Genomic DNA, 22,738 nt, shown 5'->3' with positions numbered 1-22,738 from the left:
GTATACAGTTTTGCTCTTAAGTTTACATTAAACTTTAAGACTTGTGGGGCCATTTTTCAGAGAATTTGAACAAAACTGTTATGCAAACATTGTTCTCTCTCTCTTGGTGAGTGGCTAGGTGAAGATATATATTTATTTTTAAGCAATTGTGTCTACCCCTTTAAATCCTAATGACAGCAGGAACTTCCTACCTTAATACATTGTTACCATGTAGTGACCATTTTTAAATATCAAGACCAATTGAAACCCTTTCTGGTTTCCACATCTTGGTATTTTCGCACTGTAAAGCTCCACATTCTTCTAGGCTAAAAACCTCACCTCCTGTTTCTGTTAATTCCAGTAAATTTCTTAAATCAATGACAGGAGACGAAGATGGCCATCCAGGAACTTCAACATGTTTGCTGCAGCCAGAAGCAGGTTAAACCGGACTTGTGTTTTGAATCATTGTCCCGCTGAAACGTCCACGTCATTATTTACAAAGCCTCCAAAATGATGAGTGCACATTTTCTTCTTCCAGTGTTTATTCAGACATTGCATTCATCATACCTTTGGTTCTGACCAAACTTCCTGGGTCTTTGAAGCTCATACATCCCCAAAACACAAGTAAACATACTTCAGTGCTTCAAAGTAGGAATTGGGTCAATTTCATCACAGCATCATAGCATTTACACAATTCTCATATAATGTGTTTGTTTTATTTTCCCCCTATTATTTTCTAAGAATCATAAAGTAAATCTGGTCACAAAATAAAATTAAAACAAGTTTTACTGTATTTTTCTTTGCCAAAGAACAGAGTTCAGTGCAGTTATTGAGCAGACACATCCAGTTCCTACACTGAGGTTGTTTTGTGGTCAGCAGCATTCTGCTAAACAGTGTGGCTTACATGATGTGTGATGTTTCAAAGGATCTTATTAAAAGTATTTTTAGCCTAACACTTTGAGCTCTCAGACACAACAAGCATGTCTCCCTTTATTATTTAACATTCACTTCAAAAGCAAGACATCCACTCTCATGTCTCTACCTCTCTTTTTGGGCTCATCTGTTCCGTTTCTCTAATGGATTTACAGGAACTATAGAAACACGTAGAGGGACACCCTGAGTGGTGGTGCATATGGCATTATTATACAGAAAAACCATATGTTTACCATACAGCAGCATTGCAAATGTGGTGGTCGTATGTTTATTTTATTAATTAAAAAATTCAGCAAATGTAGGTTTTTATTTTTTATGTGGGATAAGGTAGTCGTTTCAGCTCTTTTGTAATTTGCTTCTCCACCACATTTCCCAATATGTAAGTTGAATGACTACAGTCATCATACATTGACTTTAGATCAAATTAAGGCACTGAGGGCACTCTTGGAGAGCTCCAAGCTGAGTAAATCTACACATGCAGTCTGCAAAATGTCTCCGTGACCAGTTGTCGGGTGCAGAGGGAAGTTTTCAGGTTAGTTTCCTCACTGAAATGATGATACAAACTTAAATCAATGTGTGTGTGTCGATGACTAGCTCATCAGAGAAAATGTTAGTACAATGTGGCTCTAAAATAAGTACAAGAATTACTTTATACTTCATGATAAGCCTTTCAAAGCACTTAACCACTTTGGAGGACCATTTTCTGAAGGAGGATGAAGAATTACATCTTTGTAGCAGGTGTGGTAATGATTATTTAGAAAGTGCTGTCTTGCAGTTTACTGAGCATTTCCCTTGATGCAGGCTGAGGACAAAAATTGGATGTGAACTGAGACAGTAGATAATGGAATAGTTCAAATATGAGTGCCACAGAATTGTGTGAACTGCTTATCTTCTCTTAAAACAACAAAATTAAAGGATTGAGAACGAAACTGTTAAAAAGTGAGGGAAATCTACTTCCTGTTTTACTGTGTCCTTCTTCTGAAGACCATAAGTTGGCAAAGTTGCTAGACGACCTTACTGCTCACCAAGCTGCTTCAAATTCTAGCACAGATAAAAATTGCTCCTGATATAGTACAAGAAAAAAACAAACCACCATCTATGTAAAATGTACAATTCCATCAAAGTAAGTTGCATTCTGTCTTGCACAAAACTTTAGGGTAAAAGACCAAAATGTAACAGAACCCCATGGCAAAACAAATTGGAATCGATGAAAGCTGACAGTGAAATTCAATTACTTATGCTGATTGCTAAAAACAGATTTAATGGCTATCAGCAGGCGCGTACGTGTGAGTTGTTTGTTTCTGGCAGCTGTGGAAAATGAAAGGATACCTTTTATGTTTCCTAATAAGCTTGTGATAACAATCAGCGCCGCTTTAGTTGCCACACACAGGCCATCGAATGTTATACTGTTACTTCAAACAAATGAAATGCTAATTATAAAATCTGGATCATGACCAGACAAGACAAAAGCACAGCTTGCCTTGCAGGTGCAGTCAGAGTTTTGATTTCAAACATAAAAGCTGCACTATATTCTTTAGGATTTTCTGGATGCTGAATATATATATATATTTTTACCGTTTTTGTTTTACAGACTCATGCAAATGTCTACCAGATTTCCACTGTATATCCTTTTTTTCCTAGACCCACATTTTTCCTTCAGCATGTAACCCAACACATTTACGTTCATGTGCTTCAAACGGACGAAGAGAGTCTTTATTCCTCACCTGGAGATCTAAAGGTCCAGGCCTCGTCGTCATCAAAGTGTGTATCACCCGCTGTGAACCTCTCCCCAGGAAAGAAAGCGTGTGCCACTGTTCCCCCAGGCCCATCGAAGGGGTATCCATCATTATGGTCTGCTTTGGTGAAGTCGATCTGAATGTCTGCGTCGCTGCCGGCCACCTCGTGGAAGTTCAGAGGTGCGATATCGCTCCAGACCTTCAGGGCGTAGTACATGAGGGCTCGGACTGTGTCCCTTCCCAACAAGGCTGAGTCCTTGGGGAAGGTTCTCACTCTAAGAAAGCAAATAAGAGACCGCAGGATGAATAACAGATGAGACGGGATCATTATTCAGCGTTTGAAGAACACACAGAACGACAGGTGAGGTTTTATGAACAGGTGAGGTTTTTAGCCTAGAAGAATGTGTTTGGTGTGGGGGTTAATAAATGAAGAATTTTGCTTCTTATTCATTTATTCATCAACAAATTGCATAGATTAATATCATTTAAAGATGTATGTAGTGCTTGTGCTGTAGATGTTCTCCAGTTTTCATCTAAAAAAGGTAGTTGTTTTTTTGTTTTTCTTCATCTATCCAGTTTTTGACATGTTAAAAAAAACTAACAGCATGTATGTTTTTCAATATTGGGATAAGGACATTTTAACAACGCAGTGAAATTCAAGTAAATTAAGTAACTAACTAGAATGGAAGATGTTTACAGCATTTATTGTAAATTGAAATAAAAAAAATGCAATTTCTGGTGAGAAATACGTTATGGAACCTTAACATGGATTTCCTCTTAAAATGGGAAATGGATATAAACAGTCAGACGCACTGAGACTGTGCACATTTCAAACTGTAATTAAGTTTGAAATGTAATAAACTGAAATTTCCATGTCTTACACTTCCTTTGGCCCTGTCACATAGTGGGAGTAACACCCGGTCTGAATAAATCAATGTGGAAAGCTGAGCCATTCGTTGCCAAACCTCACATCAAAGAGGGTCTTAAGGCCTGATGTAGAGGCTTACATTTGTAGTCCAGGTGGGATTTTTTTTTTTACTTCACACCCAGAAGTATGAAACTTCTGAGTACGATTTGACCACTCCATGCATTTATTTAAACCTGCATGAGTGGAATCACTAGTAGCTTATCATCATGTTTACACCTAAAGGAGCTCATATCTGCAATTGATCTCTTTACACATTTAAATCTCTACTTTCATGTATATACAAGCTTATCCCAAAAGGTAAATAAGAAAACTGCACTACGGTAGTTTATTTCGCCCAACTTTTTAAGAGCGTTTTTGTATTTTATCATTTTACTCTAGAGTGTTGTGGAACGTTATCGACAACAGTACAGAAAGCTGCAGCGTGTTGTTCTACAAAGTTTTATCTCAGAGAGGATGGAAAACAACTGCCTGACTCTCCAGGAAAGGGCTGAAAAAGTTCAACTGGAAATTTCAAGGAGCACAAATACTTTTGTGATGCCCCTGCAGAAGATTGGAAAATAATACGAGTGTGTTTACATATCTGGTGTGAAAAGAAAACCACTTCATACCAGATTGTTCCACTTAAACCCTTCGGAGATTTTCAGGAATTCTTGCCAATATCCATGGCTTCACTTCACACTTGCCTGCTGTCTGTTGTTCTCCTGCTACCAGAACGTCTTTAATCCATCTAGTGATGCAAATGAGTTCATTAGTGCAGCTAATTAATGCAATAATTAGCAAACATGTCTGTATCAACATGTTGTCACAAAACAGATGGACGCTGGTAGGTTGGATGCAATGTTAGCTCAAAGCAATAACGAACTGGGCGCTTGAAAATTGGGTTTTCTCCATTAATATGCAAATGCAGTCGCAGCGAGTTGCTGCTACGTGTAATTGGACCATTTGTTTGGATGGAAACTTGTGGCGTACAGTGAGACAAAACTTTTGTTTTTATTTGTTTACCTAAATGGGACTGCACAGTCTATTTATTCATACAGTACAACCTGAGTGTGTGACCGTCGCTGCTAACCACAGTTAGACAAGGTCACTGCAAATGGATCAGCGCCTCCACAGACAATTCACCTGCTGATTAGTCCTAATTCAGACTGACGAGGGAGGGTGATTGTGTATGTCTGCGTGTTTTCGAGGGAGAGTATTCGGGAGAGAAAGATGGAGAGGCAGAGTGCATGGTTTTGTCAGATGCAAGCATGTATGTGCATCTAAATGTTGTGTGTGCATGCGTGTGCAACTGTGTGTGCGTGTGTGTGTGTGTGTGTGTGTGAATGCAATTACAGGTAAGACTGCCAAGGTCAGAGCACTCTTGCGCTGCATCTCAGATGAACTAAGGAGTCTCAGAGAATTGCCTCTGCCCACATGCCGAGACAACACTCGCATGAAAATTAAAGCAAGTGTCATTTCCCCATGGTGCCTCCTTTAAATTTGATTATCTTTACAGAGTGTGAACTTGCCAGTGTGTCAAACACCTTGATTCTAACTGCCTTATTGATTACATTTAATCAAGAAACCAATTGCAGTCAGATCTGATGTTTATTAAACAGCTTGTTCTAATTAAGCCCACAACACTATGAATTTACGTTCTGGTTGTTTCCACTGAGATTTATTGACGATATCAAAAACAGTGTTATATCATTGCAATGACAATTTTTTTTTTTACACAGTGTAACTCAACTCTGAGTCAAAACATCTGTTACAAGGCTGAAGAATGCAGAAAAGTCCAAATATGCTGCTGTAGAGAAACAAACAGCTCTGTACAACATATAAATTGGAATATGCATTCAGCTGACGGTCGTTTCTCAGATTCAAAGGATCTTTTGAAAATGACCTTTAATCAGGAATTAAACATATTTTTTACTAAACTTACATTTCTGTACCATTTTATTCTCATGTTCTAAGACATTAAGTGGTCATTTTATTAGCGTTAAGAAGAAAATCACCGTAATTCACAAAAATGAAGGCTTTAAACCTCAGTCTGTGTAATTAATTAGTATAATGCTTCGTCTATAGAACTCCATCTATTTATCCGTTTGAAACTCACTTATCCTTGCAGGGTTGGGAGAGAGCTGATCACTCACATCCAAAGACCATTTAGAGAGACCAGTTTACCTGAGAGTTTTGTTTTATGACTGTGAGAGGATTGCAACAGTTCAATGCATGTATCAGTCATCTTTTTTTCCTTTTCCCTCAAATATACTGCGGTAGAGAAACAAACCGCTCCACACCAACAGACAATGATCCAGGATTATTTTGGTTTATTAAGACATCTCTTATCTTTTCTGTCAAGAAAACAAATTGTGATATCAGTTGTGACGTCTATAAACAAAAGTAAGTTAAGCCAGAATACATTTTACAAAAAATAAAAGAGTGAGATCAAATGAGTTACAGTGACACAAGACTTTATATTTGACAAATCTCTGTAAGCTAGAGTTTTGGCATCCTTATTATTGTCAGACTGCTCTGCTATTAAAATACGATTAAAGTAAAAAAAAAGCCTCTCTGTTGCTCTTGTAGTTTTGACCACACCTTTGTGATGTATTATGCAAAAACGGGGGCATTGTTAATAATTATTTAAAATCTGAAAAATAAACCTTCTCATCATGCAACATTTTGATGCTATACATTTTTAAAACAAAACTAAAGATTTATCCTCATAAAGCAATGGTAGCACAGTCACCGTCCCATGACAGACACTAAGAATCTTCTTTTATATTATGAAATGGAAAAAGTGCATGTAAAAGGTCAATAAACTTTAATTTCTCTTTTATTTTGACAAAAAAAGTAAACACAAATTAGTGCTAAGCATATTCAGGTAGACTGCAGAGTGTAATCATTTTACAATTAAATATATTTTAATATCAGCCAATGTTTGTTCATCTTAGAACGAACCTGTTAAAGGGATGACTCATTTCATTGCATTTTCCATCGGCTATGACTCATTTAAAACATCCTCATCACTTATTTAGCTAGCGATGGGATTTGGAACGTGGTTCCTGTTGCTCTGCTGTGGTAAACAGAAGACAAATGCACCTTGGAGAACAACTGTGAATTCTTCACATCTTCTGGAATGTGTGTTGAAATAAAGCAATCAGAATGAATAAAAACTGTTTAAAGAGGATGGATAGTCTACTGATTTGTAAATTTTCGGTTACATAATCAGAAAAAAAAAATCCCGGCATGTGGATTTTTCTCTTTTACTGATTATTAATAATTAAGAAAATACACAGTTTAGAGGAATCCTCAGTTTCCTCAGAGCCAGTGGAGATCCTTTCCTCCAAATATGTGCATGCTGCAAATTAACTTTGGGCCTTAGCTTGCTGATGCAGTTCTCACAAAGAGAACCATAATTCAAGTATTAAGCAGTCTGCTTACTTTTTTTATGTTGCATCTCTGGTGTAACATGGCTGCAAGGATAGCCCTCAGATCCACACCGACACTTACCAAAACTGCTGTCGCTGCTGCTGCTAATTAAACCCTGCCTTAATTCTCACATCCATCTGCAAAGAATCCGCTTTCCCTGAGGAGGAGTTATTATCATCACTGGCCACTGCTCCAGTTTACCACATGAGGGGAGACAAGGTCACAGTCAGACATTTGAACACAGATTCCCATTTAACAATCCTTTCCTAGAGAGCTGATTGAAAGATGTTTGTTCAATAATTGAGAGATATGTTTTTACAGAAATACTTGTCGGCACAGTGTGAAACGAATGACTAAATAGCCTGAAATTCTAGTTGAGGCAGCAGCACAAGTGCATTGCACTGACAGCTGCTATTCAGCTCTAAAAGAATAAGTCTGTGGATTAAGCTGATCGCTTTCCAACTGCAGCATTAAAGTCTGTTTTCTTGATAATATTCTAATCATGACTTAGGCAAACTTATATGGCGATAAAGGCATTAGCAAGCACGGTTTAGTCAAAAACGCAGACGCTGGAGATTTTGGCTCCAGTACAAAGCGGGAGTCATCAGCTGCTCCGTGGCTGGAGGGCTGTTTAGCAGCAAAAGAGCTTCAGAGTGTGCATCATTGACTTACAAATAAATATCTGAGAACAGAGTGTGCTGTCAGACGCTTCCACATCAATCAAATTTAATACCTACATAAAGAAGTGCTTACATCAAAGAACACCCTGACACTTGCGAGCCGGCAGTCCGGGATGGACTCGGAATCATTTGCTATGGAGCTTAACAGGCAAACAGAGGGAAGGAGAGGAGAGGAGCGAGATGAAGAAGGCCGAGAGGAAAGAGATGGGAGTATTGTGAAAGCCTGAGGGGAATGCTGGAGGTGAGAGCAAGAAAAGAGATGAAATATGCAAGCAAGAGTTTCCAGTGATCGGGATGAGTTTGCAGTTGTTTGTAACTTTTCGAAAAAAGCCAAAAGAGGAACTTGAAAGCAACACATTTTGAGTGTAGATCTTCATGTTTACTGATTTTAACGTACAAAGATCTTTTCGTAATGTTTTTATTTTTTTTTTACTTAAAATTTCAGGAGTCAGGAGTCATAAAAGCTTACCTCCGGCTTTCTGATACATGATGAGCGTAATCACCTGTCCTCTGTCTCAGCCATTCAGCTGTCCTACCTTTTGGACGAACATTTTGTGCACCTTTTACAACCTAATCTGATCTGGTTCAGAGGGCTAAAGGTTCCCCTTACTGACACCTTTTATTGCTGAGTTGAAACCAAATAAAACTGCTGTCATTAAGGTACAATCTCTAGAAGGACTAAATAACCATTACAATCTAAACATTCTGTAATGAAATCTCAGAGGCCTTACTTCTAATTGGCAAATCAATCAAGCAAACAGCTACCAATTAAATGAACACGTTGTTCAAAGAGAAACCAACACAAAAGGCAGAGTTGAAGTTTCTAGATTGATCGTACATTATCTGGAAGTGTCATGGTAAACGAAAAAAAAAAACTATTCAGGAAATATTTGATATAACAAATCACAACTTATGTAAAATTATTTTGGACGCTGCGATTAATTATTAGGTTGAATCAAATTGTCTCAAATCGGTGGGGCTGACACACATCCATACTGCCTGGTCGTCGGAGAATCTGAAGCTGGATTAGACAAGCTGGTCTCGTGCTAAAGCTACAGCCTTTATGATGCTCACCAGCTGGCATTGCCACAAAACGGTTACTGCCACGCGCTTAGCACCTCAACTGCTGTTGCATCCAGCTGCTGATTTGGATGCAATCAAAAATAATCTAAGCATGCAACTCCAACAAATAATCCACTTTTTTTCTCCACAACAAAAAGTACTACGCCCTGATAAGTCACCTTGAAGAAAAGATGTTGATGCACACTGAGCTCTTGTGTTGTAAGTTTCCCAGTTGGAGAAAAGCGCACATACTTCCTTGTTGCATCCAAGACAATGTTTGCTGGTTGCCATCACACTAAAAAAGGTTGTGTTTTTAAAGAATACACCTGTCAGAATGTCAAAGAATGGCTCTGGTAGATACATACATGTAGAATGAGAGTAATTAGGAGGAGAAGCTCAAGTAGTAGATGGTGTGAAATAAGCCGAGTGGCAGATGCTTCAAGTATCCTGAAAACACAGTTTAGGCTTTTGAGCCTTGTTGTGATTGATTGACAGTGATCAAAGGACAAAAAAAAAAAAAAATTAACGACAGGTTGTATGAAGAAAACATCCCAATCCGGTCCAGCACCCAATGGCAGAGGCATTGTGGTAGGCTAGTCAGAAATCAGCAAATAAAACTCCTTTTCCCATATAACATAATTAATACCCTCACATTGAAATGAGGGTTTTAGAGAGAGAATCCTTACAAAATTTCATGTATGTTTTTTTTAAGTTTTTGACATCTAATAAAGCACATGCTTATAATAAAGGTAACACTTCATACTTAAAAAAACCCCCAATAACAACATACATTCTTTAGAGCTCAGCTTTCAGCAAATTATGCCCGCTTTGGGTCTACTGTATCTACCGGTGAGAAAGTAGAGAGGTGGCTTCCACTGTGCTAAAAAGAAAGGCATTTATTTTTTTAAAGAGCCAAACTGTGGGGGTCAGGTCAGGAGATTGGCAGTAGTTGGCTGGCAGTGGCAAGATGGAGAGAAGCAGGGTATGGGCTATTAAAAAAGGATAAATGCTGCAGTTATTTAACAGCAGACCTTCACAGCAGTCTGCATGCTGGTCCCCTCGAGCAGAGGCTGACTTCAGCAATCCAGTACGGCGAGCAGCGGCGGATGGTTGCCACCTCTTTTTCCAGGTCAGCTGAGACCACACTCGCACGCTCCCATCATGATGCCCTCAAAATCTGTTTGAACCTCTGACTGAGAGCCTTCAGAAATGTGGTGGGATTATTTCAAAAAGGCCTTGCCTGCAGGGACAGGAGTCTTCAGGTAATTTGTTTTCAATAAGCCATGACTATCCTGGCCCCTGGTGACAGGTGATTCATCCCTCTGAACTCATCACTCTCACAGCCTGAGCAGCTGCTGAAAACGCTTGCACGGCTCCACGGATTCCAGCTGGATGAGCCAGACGTGTATCCCTGGGAATCAGTAGTGGGTGATTTTCCTCAATTTATGTCCACTGCAGCTACAGGGGGGTGGTCTACCAAACACATCAGCTATTGAGCTATTTCATACTGGTTTTAGTGCCTACTTTGGTTCTTATCAGCGTCATAGCTGCATATCCAATAATGAAGTCAGGCTGAAGTCAGAACATGGATCTGGGCAAAACCAATTCATCCATGTTCTGGTTGCAAATCAGAAAGCCAGAGGGATGTTCTAATTTCTGTGTATAATACTAGCATGATAAGCTAATAATGTTGAAGTCTCTTTTCTTTGCAATTTGAATATATTAATGTGATATCTTATTTCAATTTAAGAAGTACTCATCAAATGTAGAGACAGCTATTTAATCATAATTTACCAGTTTGATAATAGGTAGTTTTATCAATACATTCTGTCACAACCGGGCATTTGAGGACTTTCAGAATCCATTTTCAAAATGAAAATGAGTTCGACACGCCTGGTCTAAGTGAAACAGGAGTTTTTCACTCTTATTGTTATGCTCTTGACAAAACTTCTGTTTTTTTAATGTTTTCAAATTTGTGTCAACATGGCAGTACTTGAAAACCTTAGTATTTACAGGTGTGGTACATGTCTTAAAGGGGCAGTAGTGTGTATTTTACAGGCATACCGTGCCAGCACTGTCAAGTAACTGTTATCTTCAGTTGAATGCTGTAAATATCAAGCATGACTAAAAATAGATTTAACTTCACAATTTAACTCCTTGAAATTGGGTCTCTGTCCCTTTAAGAAGCTCCAGCTCTTTCTGACGCTCTGCCTTCAGAACATTATCACAAGTGTTTCTTCGTTAACCCTAATTTAACATTAAAAGAGTTCCTCAAACATGCATAAAAGAATCAAAGCAACAGTCCAGGAATGTTTTGGACGGGGGAAATTCATCATAACATGATGCAAAGCTCAGAAAACTTGACTTTACATAATCCCTCTCCTTCAAAAAGTCTGAGAATCTCTGCTCAAAAGTGATTAAACAAAACTACAATGATTGTCTCACTTTTTTCTAGTAAGAAGATTTATATGTGCACAGAACAGTTTTCATCCTACAGGTTTCTGATCGCCACTGTGTAACTCTACTTTCATTTTTTGTTCTGCTTTTAACCAGGACAGCCTCCATACTCTGCCAGCTTCGCTCCAATAGCCTCCCCTACAGCTGAAGGTTCCCGCTCATCGACCTGTTTCTTCAATCCTCCAGCGCCCTGATGTCCTGCTTTCTTGCCTCATCTCACTTGACTTTGCTTTCCTTCTGTCCTGTCTTACATCTATTAAGCCTCCTCATTTCATCATTTATTGGCTTGTTGCGTCGGCCTTCACACCTTTATGTCTCACTAAAAGTACCTTCAGGCGTATCTGGCGAAAATAAAATGAATGACAGCAGATTATTACATACAATATTTATCAAATATGTTAATGCTGAAGCACATTTTTCTGCTGCACTTGTTCTACTGTAGTTGTGTTATGCTGTATAACTAAAAAATGGTTCTAATTTTCTTTGCTTTCTTTTCCTTTCCATTTCAGGGAATGTGAAAATATTTTATTTTAAGGCAAATAGGAACATGTGGACATACGAGCACTATACAACGTGACACTCTGTGTAAACCTCGACTGACATAAAGACGAGGGCAAATAATGATTAAAAAAAAGTTTCTGATCAGAGGTGAATATGGTAGCTGAAAACCATCCAAACATTCCTGTGAAGTCACTCAGTGTTTCCAAATCTGTCATATTTTAGCAAATTTTCCACTATGATGGTGACTTCTAACTCATATTTATTAAAGTAGTCTTGCCATCAGTCAGGCCCAAGATGATGTCATCCAAAATGTAAGTTTTATCAGTCTATTGCCCTTTAAAATGAGTTTCTGTTCTGTGATTTCTCCTCCAAAGTGTCTGTGGTGCAACCTTCACCTGTTCATGACATCACAAAAAATCTCATTTGACGACTCAGCCACCCTGATAGCTCCCCCACCATCAGGATCTAGACAGGAGGTTCTCTTCCAAATCCATTTAATGTTAATCTTAAGTTAAATGTTTTGCCAGGAAAGCCAGAGTAATCACAAAAAGATAAGTGAACTGTTGAGCTTTTTATTCTGTCTGTTAATGGACTTCTGCCTATTGAAAATGATAAATTATCTGGGCAAAGACAATAAAACGCCGCGAGCAAGCTTGTTTTATTTACTAATCTAACACTCATGCTGTTAATCATATAGAAAATTGAACTGTTTATGTAAACACAATCTTAGAAATAAAAAAATAAATAAAATTGAAGGTGGTGCTGAGATTTTTCTTAGCTATGCAACAGTGATGAGACTTAATGAAAATGTTTGCATCCTAGAGAATTTATCTCCTCTACAATGATTCTCTCTGATTGTGTAGGTGTGTATGTGTGTATGTGATTGTGTCCTACACAACTTGTTTTTCCTCAGATGGTTGATTTTGGTGAGCCCATGTGTATTTCTATATACTACATTGATCTCGGCAGCCCAGCTGGACACACGATCCACAAGCTGGAAGACGCATGAACGTCCCGCAAACCGTCTCCCAGCGTAGTCGCCCCTGACAGAGAGCATGTTTATCAGCCAATCTGTTCAGGTCCACATTTACATAAGCATTCAAATTGAACATCGACGGCAACGTATTTACAGATATTAATACCAACTGAACGGTTTCGCGCTCTGTCATAATATAGCAGCAAATGTATTTTCTGGTATTTTATATAACAGATCAACACAAAGCATAAATGTGAAGTGAAGGGAAAGTGACATATGGTTTTTAAAATGCATTAGGTATAAAAATCGTTAAAGGTGAAAAGGAGGTTATGAGAAAAATCAATACTTTTCAGAACCCCCCTTCACTGCTACTACAGCTGCACTGATATATTTGCCCATTTTTCTTTGCCGAATAGCTCAACCTCAGTCATATTAGTCACTTTTTCCACGGTATATCAGATTTCGCTCTGAACTTGGCCATTTTAAAACATATCCTGTGATTTAAACCATTCTGGTTGTGTGTTTTGGGGCTGTTATTCACCTGGAAGGTGAACTTCTGCCTAGAGAACTTTGCAGCCTATAACCTTTCTTTCAGGGTCGACCTGCATTTAGCTCCATCTTTCCTTCCATCACCTCTAACCAGAGCTCCTGATGAACAAAGAAGTCTGTACAGCATGTTGCTGCTGCCACCATGTTATAGTGGGGCTAGTGTGATCAGTGCAGTGTACAGTTTTAGTTATTATTTTGCTTTCATTTCTCAACAGATCGCGCCTCCATTCCTTGGTTCGATACGCAACAGTGTGAGATAAATTATACTAAATATGATTCCCATTATTTCAATACTATTGGAATGCCTGCCCCTGTGCACAATTGATACCGTTTTACACCAGATGGTAATAAATTCAGTAAAAAAAAAAAAAAAAAAAAAATGAAACAAACAGTAACTGAATGATAAACTGTACATCTAAAATAAATAAAATTTAAATAAGTTGCTGAGCTGCAACATGGTAGCTGGTCCAAACATACACTATAGTGATTCCACAAGCAAGAAATAATATGATGCTCCATTTTGAAGGCTTTGTAACCTTTGGTTATTATTTAAGGATTATTTGGGTGAGCGTGGGCTAATGGTTTCATGTAGGCTGATCAAAAAATGTTCCTACCTCCATGACAGGTGCCTCTTATTCCATTTGTTCTGTGTGTTCAAGCTTCGTTTCCTGCGCCCCGCCGTCACGTTGGGATCAGAGACATCTGGCAGAGAGCATCTGGGCGTTTTCATTAGACCTAGTGTGGCTGGGTCTGAAGGACAGTGAAGGTGAGAGGAAGTAGTTAAAAAATAAAATGGCATTCCATGATTAAAACTTTACAATATCCTCTTGTAGTGCCTTTCAAAAGTGAACATGCCTCTAAAGTCTTAATCACAATTTGTCATAATGCCAACAACAACAACAACAACCTGAATGTAGTTTTTTTAGGGATTTTATGTGGTAAAAGTGGAAGGTAAATCATTATACAAAATTTTCATTTTATTTTCAAATGAAAATTGGAAATGTTAGGAATGCACTTTTATTTAGCTCTGATAACTCTTAGGTGCTGCAGAGATCTACAGCTAAGGCGGAAGACAGCTATGAGTCATGCACTTCACAGATCTAGCCTTTAAGAGAGGGAGGCAAGAAAGCCACTGTCGGAAGAAAAAAATATGTTTTCAGTTTGCCACAAGCCACACAGGCGACACAGCAAACATGTTAAAGAAGGTAGTGTGGTTAGATGAGACCAAATTTAAACTCATCAGCGTGGAAAGAACTATGTGACAGGGAAACACGGTGGTGGCTCCATCAGGCTGCAGGGAAACTTTTGTTTGACAGAGACAGGGAAGCATGGGTGGAGCTAAGTAAAGGGCAAAAATGGGAGCAAAGCTGCATGATTACAAAAGACTTGAGAGTGGCAAATTGAAAATATTGAGGAGTACAAGCCAAATCACACCCATCTACTAGAATGGCCCAGTCAAAGTTCAAACCTAAATGTAAATGTACATCTGTAGCCAGATTAATAAAGTGATGTCCACAGATGTCCCCCCATCCAGTCTGACCGATCAAAACTTTCTACATAAACTTGCATCTGTAACAGAAGCAAAGGATGGCTGTGGACGACAAGTTTTTCATATTTTTATTTGTAAAACATTTTGAGAACCATGTATCATTTTCCTTCTACGTCATCTATTAAATAAAATTCCAGTAAAATACAAACAGACATAAGTACTTTTACAAAGGCGCTGAAAGAGATTTAAGGCTTTTAGTGTTTTTGGAGAGGAATACATCTGATCTGCAATGATGGCTCAACATTTTCTGCATTTATAATTGGCTGCCCCAGCAACCCTGGAAATTCAGGTGTTCCTATGCAAACATATGTGCATCAACACAATGCATTTTAAACCCATTTAATTGATAAAATACATAAGCTCTTGAAGATATCTGCTTACATGTGCAACAAAACTCTTTAGGGTGTCTGCCATCTAGAACAGTATTTTTTTTTCTCCCTCCCAAACCTCTACAACTCAAATTTACTCGCATCTACGCTCCATTGCTGTATATGTGGGAGATAAATAATGGCACTGTTTGCAGAGGAGGGTTGTGGTGCCTATGAGTGAGTAAGACTGCCAATGCGAATTGCAGGGAATTATGAGAATACTGCATGGAGAGAATAGGAGGACGCATGCTAATCAATATACTGTTCTGTTCCCCACGTATAAGCATCATCAATCACGTACAGTACGCACGTGGAGGTATTGTCATTCTTCTCTCCCCCTCTCTTTGTGACAGCAAGTGTGATTCATGTTTACAAGCTCTCCTGTGGTGGGTAGACAGCTGTGCAATGCAATATTACCCAGTAAATATAACCCAAATAAATATTACCTTTCAGTGTTTTGTCTAAGATATATTGATTCAGTTCCTTGTAAAGCTACTCTCTGTGTTTTTGTTGCATTATAGTCAAGCACTTGTACTTCCTTTCACTGTTGCTTAGCTTGACATCCTCTGCAGTCTCAAAGTAAAACAGATTGTGCGGAATGCACCTGAACGCCCACAAATGTACCTAATACTCCAGTTTCCTTCAGTCCTCCAAACTTCTGCATGGCTTTGATGGCCTTGGTCAACGCCTCTTTGGTCTGCAGCTGGCCGGTCACCGGGTCGGGGGGCGGGAGGTAGCCAAACCTACTCAGCCAGTCCTGGAAGAGAAATAGCAGCAGACACACTTCAACACACACACAGCTGTTTTTATGCTCACAGTGATTTTTGTGTCTGAATATAGTCGCAATTGAGTTTTATTTTTTCAACTTTAACATTATGACGCCCTAATAGAAAAGCGTGATAAAACTGTATCTCATATTAGAAGGAAACAAGAGCTCTCAACGTGCCGACTTCAGCCTCAGCTGACGCCTTGTGAAGCTCTTTCAAATTCTTCAATGGATTTAGCTTGACAATCTTCTCACAACCACACCACATTAACACATTCATTTATGCAAAAGAAGGCACAACAAAGTATTAAATACATATAGCAAACATACTTTATTGATTTTATGTGATATTATAGTTTACAGAGACACTACATTTTAGATTTTTATGATCTGTAAGCTGCAATAATAAACATTTCAATAAATAACAGTTTAAAAGAGCTCACAGTATGTCCAACAAATCTATAAAATATGACTTTCTTTTTGTAAACTTTTTCCACAAAATTCAAACTTTTGGAGCTGTACTTGCAGAACAGGAGATATTTAAAATCTTTACTGCAGTTTGTTCATGACTACAAAGTGTGTAGATAAGCTTCAACCTGCTAAGAGACATTTAACCAAAAATTAGTTGGACTAAGGGAAATTCACAATAAATTCAAACTTGTGCAAGCAGTTCTATTGTCCAAATAAACCATGTTTACACATACAAAATGAATAACAAACTAAATTGATTGACCCTGTGCAAATTAATTTGGATTCAGCTTTTCTAACAAAACTCCTTTTGTCAGGCAACACTGAATACAATTTCCAGTAGCTGCAATTTTAAGTGTTTTTTTATTATTATTATTTTTGTCAAATCTACAAATTCTCTCAGTCTGTGTCTTTTTTCAAATCTCTCAGACTTAACCATCAATTGTCTAACGTACAGCATGAGAAGCATGTTTTTACTCTTCAGTTACAAAACCCAGAGTAACAAATGTTTTCACCTGAAATCACAGAAATTACAATGAACAGGAGGAAGAACAAGATATCCTGCTCTTCGGAGACGGAAAAAAAACACCTATAGAAGACAAAGGCAATTGCTGCTGTCCAAAATGAGCAGAAAAATAAATTGATATTTTTGTTTCTGAATCAGAAAATATGGTGAAATTATACTTTAAAATAAGATAAACCGGGTTTTTACGAGATACTTAGAAATCAAACAATGACTCAGACGTATTTAGCATATGAAAAGAAACATCTGCGTAATGTCTGTGTGTCCATACATTAACTTTCTGCTTGATGTCTTGAGACACAGTCATAGCATTTCTAACCTTTGTTAGCAGCCCAGGAACCTCACCAGGAATGTGTACAGTTCTTTTTTCATTCTCTGGAAAATAATACCACATATTTTACCACCGTATTTTCCGGACTATAGAGTGGAAAATCTCGGCCGCACTCGGTTTTCCACCTGAATACATCCGCTATTAAGGACGCAGCCCTCTGTCTCCAACGCCGAACCAAGGATTTGTTCACGCCGAGCTTACGTACAGCGGCTATCGATCTGTACTGCCAGATCGATAGCCTTCAACTTAAAAGTGGCATCATATGAACTTTTTTGTGTTGTTTCCATAATGAAGGGCTATGAGTTTGAAAACATTTTTCAGTTGTACCTGCTGCTAGCATGTGCTTGAAATGAAAATCAGTACTTTCTTCTTTGATTTCCAATTTTGACTCCCAATGATTCACTTCCTGCTAAAGAGCCCCCGTGGTGGTTGAAGAAAAATGCACAGAAAAGCCGCACAGGGCTATAAGCCGCATGGTTCAAAGTGTGGGGGAAAAGTCATGGCTTATATACGGTATACAATACGGTAACTAGATAACTAGATAAATACAACAAGGGAGGTCCTCTGGCCAGTAAAACCAAAGCAAGAGTCAATATAAACACAGAGCTCTTAAAATCTGTGTTTATGCCAGGCGATTATAACATGAAAGCTGGAGACATGAGTGAAGATAACTATAGTTTTGCAGAGTTTGATACACACAACTAATTCAATTTCAGGTGTAACTATGAACACAAACCTCTTTAACATTGGAAAGTGATCCTTCTTTCAGAAAGTGAATGATAAGTCAGCAAAAAAAAAAAGCACACCTCAACCATACATCAAACATACTGACATACTGATATTGATTCTTGTACAATTTTTAGTTGACTTTCCTGAGTCTTCCATGGAGCCCAGGGGTAACTATAAAATAGCAGCCTTCATAAAGCTTCAACATGTAGCCTAAACACACAAAAAAATAAAAAATATTTTATATATATATATATATATATATGTGTGTGTGTGTCTTTCATATTGCAAATGTTTTAATAACAGTGGAGAATCTAGAGTCTACTGTGCATTAAGCCACATTGCAGCAGTTAGCCGAATGCATTAATGTCTAAATTTAAAGATCAGTGGGGGACTGTGAAATAGTACTGATGCTAATGCTGGCACAAAAGCAATGAATTCTGGGAAATTAAATGACACTACAGGCCATGTTTGATTAGCATCCCTAGGTAAAAAAAAAAAAAAAAAAAAAGGAAGAAGAGGAGGAAAAGTGCATTGTAGTTTCGATTATGCAAAACACTTGACATTTTATGTATTTTTAAGCTGGCACAAACACAGGGAACAGAGCAACTTCAACATGACACAATCTTACCAATTTTGTCTCGTTCCCCCCCCCCCCCACACATTTTTCTGCAGGTGTGGAAGCAGATTTCTAGAGTGTTGATTGGTATTATCGCTTAAATATCTAAATATTTTACCCCACTTTTCTCCCTTTCTTCTCTCCTTTCATTTGTCTGTCGCATTTGAAGTAAACACAAAGCAATTTCTAATAAAGTTAAACACATACATATATGCATATCTTATTTTATCAAATAGTGCATCACTTATCCAGAGAATGTAAAAAAAAAACAGAGGGCATGTATATGAATCACTTTGGTATTTTGTACCATGAGCTCTGTTTCAATATAAGTGTGAGCTCTCATGCAATGCATTTCTTTCTACTCGTATTGTAATAATCATTTTCAGAAAGTAATGAGTGTAATTTGTGTCCTAGTTCCCGTTCGCAATGCAGCACAAAGTTGTGCTACTAATATGAAAAGAGGCATCTTGCAGCAGAGTGGAGTAAGTCTGATTGGAGTGGCTCACTCTGCCACCTTAAAATGGCAAGAGTTGTACGACCTCCTGAAACTGTGTCAAAAAAAAGGACACGTCCTTTAAGAAACATAGACTCAAACAACAACTATTCAAAGCAATGCTATGCGACATTCTTGCCTCTCAGTCTCAAAAGAGGGAGAAACATTTATAACTAACTTCCAAGCCTACCTTCTCTGTTAGAACAATCGCTTTTTGTAAAATCTTTCAGAAACTCTGCTCTGTTTGGCAAAGAAGTATGGATTTCTTTTTATTTATTTCTTGTTAGGGTTATAGAGCACAGCAAAAGAAGATAAATAACTGAAAAGATGGCTTTCAAGGTTCTTATTTTTGCATTTATTCAGAAGGTTCAGGAAAAAAAAAGTAAGAAAAAAAATGCTGCTCAGCACATAAGAATAATACGATTTTTTGTGCATCAACAGTGCCTTGTAAAAGTATTCATAACTCTACAAATTTATTTAGGATTTTAAGACAGATTAGGAATCCATAACACATATTTCAGAATTTGTGGAAACAGACACATGATTTATTTTCACTATTAAAATTTAGGAAAAAAAATGGTGTGCTGTATTTGTATTCTGTCTCTCTATGTCAGTATTTTGTGAAGCACATTTCACTTCAATTAAAGCTGCAAGTCTTTTCGGCACCTTCAACATAAACTTTCCACATTTTATTTCTCCAATTCTGCTTCTCAAAATAGCTCAAGCCCAGTAAGAGTTAATAGAGAGCTGTTACATCAATATGTTGGTCTTAAAATAATAAATTAGCCCTGGCAACATATTTCTTCTGTTAGAGATTATGCACAGGTTTACATTTTCTGCCTTGCACAACAAATTGCATGTTGGCCAAAAAGTTTAGTTTTGGTGTCGTATAACCAGAGCACCTTCTTCAAAACATTCCCCCTGTTCCTTAAATAACTTGCTGGTTCAAGCTTGACTTTTTTCAACATTGGTTTTCTTCTCGTCATTCTTTGTGGAGTGCAAGACTAGAACTTTATATATCATTTTTTGTTTCTGTGTTTTAAATGGCTTCAAATTCAGTTTGTTTATCCTTCTTGTGTAGCATTTTGTGACACTTGTTGTTTTAGGGCTTCTACTGCTCCTGCAGACATTTACTAAATGGCATACGTCCGAAGCCAGTAAAATACTTTATTCATTGGAGTACTTTTCACGTTTTTATTGTTTAACAATAAATCTTTTTAATTCACATTTACTCAAAACATTGGCGTGGTCTATAGGATCAAACCCAAATCAGATTTGTCATATCGTCACAAAGACGTGAAAAGGTTCAAGAGTTCTGAAAGCTTCTACAAGGCCCGATCATTGTAGGCTCTCGTGTCTTGATTAATACGATGAATTTGGTTACACTTCACTGCTGGAGGCAAAGCCCATTTTATACAGTAATTGCTCTACACTACCACTAATAAGCCCTCCTCAATGTGCTTAACTTTGCACTCCATTTTTTTTTTCTGAATTCACATAGAAACCAAAAGAAGGAGATGTGTCTGTGTCCCAATGTGTGCTTCAAGGAAGGCCTGATTTTTGGGATCAGATGCAACACAAAAGCATCCAGGGTGATGAGCGCTGCCATGCTGGTTCTCAGTTTCATGCAGATGTGGAATTGGCTTTCTCTATTGGCTTTAAAATTTAAGAACAATCATCTTCCATCCTGTGTTTCAGGATGTCCACATATAAAGTCCCAACAGCCAAACTGAAACAGGAATGCACATAAACAAGTCAGTCAAATGTTTCTTTCTTTTTTTTTTTAGGGTTTGGGAATACAAATTTCCCTCCAATAACAAAGCATAATAATAAAAAAAAAACATTAACAAGAATGCAAATACCAGCTTATGTACACTCAATCCACTTTCCTAATGCCTCCAGAAATGCTAATTATTTTAAACATTTTTGTATGAATCTCCAATACTTTGCTTTGAGACTAATGCAAGACTCAGCTTGACCTCTCCAGAAAAAGTGAGAGTTTGAGAGTAAACAACATAAAAACTGGAAAGCTGGAAAAAAAAAAAAAGTTACATAAAACTTTCAGTTTCAGTTCAGAACTGACCAATATGTGTTTGACCTTGAGGCTGTCTAATGGAAAGCGGTGCTCCACTGTGCTATGCTTGCGTATTGAGAGCAAGGTCGTTGTTCTACACTAAGAAAAGCCCCCAGTCGCCGTCATTAATCTAACTGTCAAAAGTTTACTTCCTAAAACCCGTCCCACGGAACAGAGACACAGTAACAAAAAAAACAGCGGTAAAAGCAGACGAGTGAAACAGACGCAAAAGGGAGGATGGAGAAGAAAGACACCGAGTGAAACAAAAGGAGATCTCTAGAGTCTTAACATCAGCGTATGCTCAAGGGAGCTTTCTGTTGTACGGCCTTGTAAACATCAAACCAGACCACTGACTATGATTTCACACACCACAAGAGAGAGCGGGAGTGTGTAAATGCAAGTCATGCATGAGGAGCATCAATAATGCGGGCCAACAAGAAAGACGACAAAACACACAGAGATGCTCTTATCACACACACACACACACCAATGCAGGCCATTATGCTTTCTATTGCTCTATATGAACTACCTAAAACGCATGTGGTGTTTCAAAGAAAGGAGGAACGGCAGGTCAGAGATCAGCTGGTAGCTGCACACCCAGGTTGTGTTATGATGCCGGCTTGGTTGATGTACCCAACAACTTCTACTGTGAGGCAGCTTAAAGAAGTTCCACTGGTTGTTTTTATTACTTTTTCCATCATTAAAACCTGTTTCCAATTCAGCAAACTCTACAAAAAAAACAACAAAAAAACTCAATGCAAAGTTTTGTTCCAGTACAATGTCTTTACCAGCCAATATTTTTAATCAACAAATGCAGGATGTTGGTTGTAAAGCATGGACTTCAGTTTTATTTGCAGTTTATTTAACAGTCAGCTTGACTTTTATTAAATCTACAATAAATAAATAAATAAATAAATAAATAAATAAATAAATAAAATGCACCAGGGTAAATACATAAAGTTTCACTGTTTACTCTGGAATTTTGGAGAGAGATAAATAAGTTTATCTTAATAATTTCAATTACAGAAATCCAGAAATAGTAAACTGTGTAGAACAGGCTTTGTCAAGGTTGGAAAATTGCCTGCGTTTTCTTCAAAATATCTGATCTGTACTCTCCACTGACTTGTAATTCCCAAATAATTCCATGAGAATATAAAATTTACAGGAATCTGTTAACAGTGCAACAATTTAGAATTCAGAGCAGCTGTTACAAAAATAGAAATGAAAAACACATTATTTGTATCCCTAATTGTACGATTAAGTCTAAAAAATTAAAATAAATCAATGCATCTGCCATCAGAACATAAAAAATGAATTGATCCGTTAGTACACCAAAGCATTAAAATGGAAAAACTGGCTTTCTTGAAAATAAAAAAATGGAGTTAGTATCAAATGACTAATCTAAGGTTCACCCTTGTTTCTTATCTTGAAAAAAGCAGAAACCCCAAAGATGCTGAAACATCTATGCGAGGGACAACATCAAAATACAAATGAAGATGATTTTGAGGACAGCTTGTGAATTTTCAGCAACAGATATGAAACCTTTCTACATGCAACTAAAGTTTTAAGTTCAGATAAAATGTGCAACTGTGTTACTGCTGCTGCG

The 22,738-nt window shown here is 37.8% G+C and overlaps 1 protein-coding gene across 2 annotated transcripts in view; it reads right to left on the bottom strand.

Moving 5' to 3' along the window:
• Nucleotides 1-22,738, bottom strand: part of mmp17a (matrix metallopeptidase 17a) — a 104,212-nt gene that overhangs the window by 35,545 nt on the left and 45,929 nt on the right. For both annotated transcript variants that reach the window (XM_008423921.3, XM_008423919.3), the window contains 3 exons: nucleotides 15,757-15,889; nucleotides 13,830-13,965; nucleotides 2,637-2,923 (listed from right to left, as the gene is read on the bottom strand). In XM_008423921.3, the coding sequence (XP_008422143.2) occupies nucleotides 2,637-2,923; nucleotides 13,830-13,965; nucleotides 15,757-15,889 (556 nt within the window). The remainder of the gene's footprint in view (nucleotides 1-2,636; nucleotides 2,924-13,829; nucleotides 13,966-15,756; nucleotides 15,890-22,738) is intronic.

The sequence above is a fragment of the Poecilia reticulata genome, chromosome 12, assembly GCF_904066995.2.
Source record: "Poecilia reticulata chromosome 12, P_reticulata-male-v2, whole genome shotgun sequence".
Classification (NCBI taxonomy): domain Eukaryota; kingdom Metazoa; phylum Chordata; class Actinopteri; order Cyprinodontiformes; family Poeciliidae; genus Poecilia; species Poecilia reticulata.
This window is presented reverse-complemented; position numbering and strand designations above follow the sequence as displayed.